The sequence below is a fragment of the Hibiscus syriacus genome, unplaced genomic scaffold (genome assembly GCF_006381635.1).
Source record: "Hibiscus syriacus cultivar Baekdansim isolate YM2019G1 unplaced genomic scaffold, ASM638163v2 tig00110637_pilon, whole genome shotgun sequence".
Classification (NCBI taxonomy): Eukaryota; Viridiplantae; Streptophyta; class Magnoliopsida; order Malvales; family Malvaceae; genus Hibiscus; species Hibiscus syriacus.
In genome coordinates, this window is record NW_024062808.1 from 4,824,957 (window position 1) to 4,831,208 (window position 6,252).

A 6,252-nucleotide genomic window follows, 5' to 3' on the forward strand; every position below is an offset into this window, starting at 1 on the left:
ATTGTCACACGTTAGCATAATTACTCAGATTTCAACGGTGGGTGACCTAAATGAAATCAAAATGAAATGTTAGAGGCGCCTTTAGAAAGGATAATATCTCCAATTATGTGAAAGAAGAAACTAATAGCGTTGCTGATGCCTTAGCACACCTTGGCCATCAAAGGAATTGGGACTCACGATCTTCCCTCCAAAGACATTGCCTTCAGTCATATAGATTAATCTTTGTAACCAAATATATATATATATATATATATGTATATATGTGAACTTAGTTTTCGGATGCAATTCTAGTATTTAATATTCTTTTATCTAGTTGGATATATAAATTTGTTTCGTTGGTTTAAATTGTAATTTAAACTTCACATTTTAATAAATAACTTATTTGAATCAATCTCATCGTGAAACTAAACCTAGATAAAATTTTAGGTACCAGATTAAATATGAAATTCATATTCAAATATATAACTAAAATAAAATACTAAGAATTAAATTACATCTTAAAATAATATTCAAATACAAAAAATATATTTATCCTGATTGAGGTCATATATTTTAATTTAGATGATTGTTGTCGGTCTTAGAAGAAAATATATCGTGCTAAATATAGAATTGATATTACATAACGAAGACTCTAGTTAGATTTGTGAAGAAAAAAAATCATTATCAAGAATAAAAATCTTTTCGAAATTCTTTTCCACACGTTTAATTTATATCCTAAAATCTTGATTATATTTTTTTAAGAGAGAATAAAACTAAAAAACAAAGAAAATTCTCACAATAAAAAATATACTTGCACAATTCAACTCACACGTCCTAAAACACTAGAATGACATATTATAACAAAGAACAATGCTAGTCTTCAATAAGAAAGATGGAAAAAATTAAGTACAAATAAATATTTTTGCTCAAATATGTTGGTTGTAACTTTCTTTTATGTTCCTTAGTTGTTACAAGATCTATTTTATACAGTTGAATTCATTTGTATTTGTTTGGAGTTGTTGAAGGGAGTTAGGAATTAAAATATGATTATTGGAACTCTTTTATATACTCAATTCGATCGTTAGTGTACTTTCACCTAGTTTGGGATATTCTTTTCCTCTAGTTAGGTTTAGGGAGGTTTTTAATGAACACCCAACTTAGGTTCCATTTTTAATAAAATTCTTTTTGCTGAGAAAAAAAATCGATCATTTATAAAATTAAAGTATAAACATTAGGGTAAGTACACTAATGATCTCCCGACTATATGATATTGATTTGTTGAGCCCGCGACTATTAAAAGTTATAAAATGATCATCGACTATAAGGTACTGTTTTTTTTAGTTCCTTGACTATTAAAATTTACAAAATGGTCACCCGACTATTCATATGTTCCAGATTCATTCTTTTTTGTTAAAAATTGACGGCCATCTTAGCTGAAAGTTAACATGCTAACTGATATATGATAAAATATGATCCTAAGATCTCAAATGACTATACATACAAACGGTTCTGGGATTAAATTTTATCATATCTCAATTAGCAAGTTAATGTCTAATTCATATGACCGTCAAAATTTTTAACGAAAAAGGACGAGTTTGAAATATATGAATAGTCAGATGACCATTTTGTAACTTTCAATAGTCAAAGGACTCAACAAAGTAATACCCCATAGTCGGACGATCACTTTATAACTTTCGGTGACTCAACAAAGCAATGTCGTACAATCGGAGACTATTTATATACTTTACCCTAAACATTATATCTTCAAATAAGTCAAATTGATTATATATATTATTTTAGTTACAATCATAACAAGATGTTAAGTTAGTTCATTGATTAGGTGCTAGGCTTTTCTTTTCAAGCTCTAAAGTTCGAAATCCCCTCCAAATTTAATATTTTTTTTTCTAAATTTCCCTACGATAGAACGTCGTGTGGAGTTGCTGAATTATGAGCTATTCATGACATCCTAATAAATGGTTGGAAATTAGGATTCGACGTGTAAAATTGGAAACGGATAATTTGGAAGTTACAGAAATTTGGAATCATAATTCCAATGTTTTATTGGGGAATGTTTTGGCGGATGCTATCCATGAGCTTCGAGAGTCGAGACCGCAATTGAGTTGCGAAGATTCGACATGTTTGCTGATAACAAAATATTATTGCAGATTTTGAGTTATTCGAGTTGACGAGTCCTATTTTACAATCGTAGTTGATTTGAAATTTTTTCGAGTCGATTTTTCGAGTTTAAATTCAAATTTAACTGTGAATATTTATAATATTATAATATTATTTGGTTCTAATTTAAGTAACTTTCTATAACCATATATACAATACATATACATTTCTTCTTCTTCTTCTTCTTCTTCTTCTTTTTCTTTTCTTCATATGTGATATATACATAAATCATACAAAGTCCAATGACTCGACTCAAACTTGAAAATAAATCCACTAATTACTAACAATTTCGAGTTATTCTAATTGTATTTTACAACTTGATTTGAACTTGAATTTTTTTCATAGTCGAGTCCAGTTTATGAAATTATAACTCGAAGTCAATTCGAGTCGAGTTTTACAAGGGCCTCTATCTAGTTAGTTTGCTTTTAATCTCAACCGTATTAGTAGGAAAAAAAAGAATTAACGATAAAATAATATCAATTAAATATAAATGTGAAATTTAATACTATAATTACAATAATTAAAAAATTTGTAGTACAGATAATATATTATTTAAAATTTATTGACATCAGATATAATTTTTCCCTTACATATATCTTATATAATACCACAGAAAATATCTCTTCATGGCTTAATGAATCATATTGCATGGTTATGATTGGAAAATTAATGATTTAAACTCTCCACAAAATGTTGAACATCAAAGTTTTATAATTTAGCCTGATGTCCTAACACAAACTTCCTGATTTGGCCTTTGGGCATTGCAAGGGCAAGGCAATATTCGTTAAAAGCACCATATCCAAGGCAGCATTAAAATAACCCTTTAAATTACCAAACAGCACTCTTACAATACAAGCCAACATGTAAACACCCCATTCATTCATTTCAGTCGTCTAAAGCAGAAAGATCGTAAACTAAGAAAAGCCCCATTCATTTCAATTGTCGTAAGTTTTGCACTCATCAGTCTCGGGGTTGTCTTTGCAGTAATTCTCCAGAGGATCGTTGTCTTTCATCCTGTCCCTGGCGTGGCTGGCTGCTGCACTCAGCTCTTCCACCTCGTCCCAAGCCGCCACGCACTCTCCGCTCGCCGGATCATCGGAGCACGCCTCTTGCGCTTCCTTGATGCTCTTCTCCACCTTCTCCGATATGCTATCAGGGGTAGCTCTCACAGGTATAATCGCCTACAGTCAGATGCGAACACAGAATTTTACATTACAGACAAGACGAGAAGAGCTTATAAAATTTCAGAGTAGAACAAGTTTATAAAATTTTAGGAGACGCGACCATACTATCAATAGAAAATGCTCGTAAAAAACCTAAGATATAAAAGAACTTGAAAATCTTAGGGGCGACTGTTCCCGTTCTCCCTCTTGGTTCATCCCTACCTGCATCCGCCTATATCCCAAAGGGGTTATTCTTTTCCATGACTGGTTCTTCTGGTTAAGGTATGCAGCCTTGGTGGAATCCGGAAGGCTGGCTGCGATCCTTGGGGTTAGGAGGTTAAAACTAAACAGAGTTGCCATTGTTGTTTTGGTTTTCTCTGTTAAGAGCGGAAAGGGTGAGCAAATTTTTTCCCGGAAAGCAAACGATAATTGGGAAGGCTTTAATTGGGAACTTAATGGTCCATAGATTTCTTATCACCTTGGAACCAATAAAATATTTCCACGTTCCATGTATATGTTGAGATATTTAATGGAATATTAAATTTTGACATTAATCTTAAATTATTTATAGAGTTAATTTCATTACATGTCCTTAAAGTATGATCCTAGTTTTAAATTGATCCTTAAACTTTTAAATGTTCTACTTTCATCCCCAAAATATGACTATCATTCTAAATTAATTCTCAATCTTTTGAATATTTCAATTTTATCACAAAACTATGATATTTATTCTAAATCAGTCCCTAAACATTTTGAATATTTCAATTTAATCTCAAACTATACATATATATTATTCACAACCCTTGTTAATAAAATCCTTATGACAAGTTATATTATTATATGTTTGAAAAAAAAGTAAAAAAAAAATTTAGGTTATACTATAATTGAAACTAATTATATATTTGGATGAGTTTGATGATGAAGGAGTATTCAAAAGTTTGAGGATCAATGTAGAGAGAGGGTCATAGTTTAGGGATGAAATTAGAATATTCAAAAGTTTAAACATTAGCTTAGAATGAGAGTAATAATTTAGAGATGTAATTGGAATATTTAAAAGTTTAAAGATTAATTTAAAAAACTTATTGTTTAGGAATACTCTATTAAACTATTTTGAAAATAAAAGCATTATCCGTAAATAAATCAAACTTGAATGAATGTTTTAAGTGAATGAATTTTTGTTTGTCTTCAGTAAAGTTTTTAAAAGTAATTGTATTTATTTATTTTAATTATAAAGATACATTCAATATGTATAAAAATAATTAAAAATCATTCATCAACTATAAATAAACAACAAATAAAAATAAATATACTAAATATTATTTATAAAAATAACATATGCTAATAGTTATAATATTTTTAGAGTAAACAATGTTTTTAGTCACTCAATTTAGTATGTGCTTTTATTTTGGTGACTCAAATTTAAAAGTTTTCAGTCTTATCATTAAACTTTCGAATTTTATTTGTTTTGACCCTTTAACCATTAAATTTATAACATCAGCACAAGAATATTGCATTTTGGGACTTTTTGTATGAAATTTCTAAAATTGTAACTTTCTTCTTTTCCATAGTAAATTTTTTTTGGAAAATTCTACAACGCTCGATGAACATCGATGAACACCATTAGCGATGAGCACTATTAATTTAATTTATAAAAAAAATAAAATTGTAAAGGGCTTAACGAATAACTATAAATTAGTTGAAAATTTAACAATAAATTATTTAAAATAAAGGGTAACAATATCAGTGACCACCTAACTATTGTCTATTTTCATTTTGATCGTTATTTTTGAAATTTTATCAATCAAGTCACTCAACTTTTTAAATGCATTCAGTTAAGCCACTAGTCGTTAATATTTAATGGAGAAGCTGATGTGGCAATTAAAATATTTGATATAATTACACATTTGGTCACCGTTACTTATGTATTCTATCAATTTATAAATTAAAATAAACTTAACCCTCAAATCAAATGGTGCCATGTGTGACTGGTGCCAAATGTAATGACATGTATCACCATCCTAAACTAAATTCATAATTCAAAATCAACCGATTAAAATTATGAAAAATTCGAATCAATGATTAGTTGTAAAATTAACACACGAACACCAAGGTTAATATGCACAAAAGGTAATTGAAGATTTTGCTAAGTGAAATATATATGAGGGCAATCGTTGAATTATTTTATGCTAAGGCCAACTCTAATCTACGAACAGCAAGGGCAAAAAGGGAATAAAAATGCAATTGGAGATTTGCTATTAGAGCACACAACAGAATATACTAAGATACAACATGTAATTCAATATCATGGCACAATCGATTGATAAACAAAAATTGTAATATGATTAGAAATCAATATTGTAACAACCATGATTAATAATCGTTTATTGAACCTTAAATTGTATACGAATTTTAATTACCATATTTGCTTATCCCATTAAATATTAACGACAAGTGGCTTAATTGAATGCATTTAAATAGTTGAGTGACTTAATTAGTAAAATTTCAAAAAATGGTGGTCAAAATAAAAAGGGACAATAATTAGGTGATCACTGATATAGTTTACCCTATATTTTAAATAATTTAGCTTTAAATTTTCAATCAATTTATAATGATATGTTAAATCCTTTAAAATTTTAAAATTTTATAAATAAAATTAATGATGCTCATCATTAATGGTACTCATCGGTGCTTGTCGAGTGTGGTTGGCTCATCTAAAAAAATCCATAATTGTTTGACCACTACTAACCCCGATGTTATTGTTACCAAAATATTTCTTTTTTGTTTTCTTTCAAAATTGACAAAAATCAGATCAAATCTTTAATATTATTTTGGTCCAATCTATAATAACACCCCACATCAACATGAAATAATATATATATATATATATATATACTCACCTTTCGAATTTCTTTTGAATATGAAAGAAAAATACTTA

At 28.8% G+C, this 6,252-nt stretch overlaps 1 protein-coding gene across 4 annotated transcripts; it reads right to left on the bottom strand.

Annotated features, from left to right (window-relative positions):
- Positions 1-233: 233 nt before the first annotated feature.
- Positions 234-3,739, bottom strand: LOC120136676 (calvin cycle protein CP12-1, chloroplastic-like). 4 transcript variants are annotated; one of them, XM_039152633.1, is made up of 3 exons: positions 3,540-3,739; positions 3,089-3,335; positions 234-250 (listed from the first exon to the last, which is right to left on the bottom strand). In XM_039152633.1, the coding sequence occupies exons 1-2, from the start codon at positions 3,675-3,677 to the stop codon at positions 3,090-3,092; spliced, it is 384 nt and encodes a 127-aa protein (XP_039008564.1). In that variant the 5' UTR covers positions 3,678-3,739; the 3' UTR covers positions 234-250; position 3,089. The 4 variants fall into 4 exon arrangements, with proteins under 4 accessions (XP_039008564.1, XP_039008563.1, XP_039008562.1 ...); XM_039152632.1 differs by having other exon boundaries at positions 235-256; XM_039152631.1 differs by having other exon boundaries at positions 238-262.
- Positions 3,740-6,252: the final 2,513 nt, after the last annotated feature.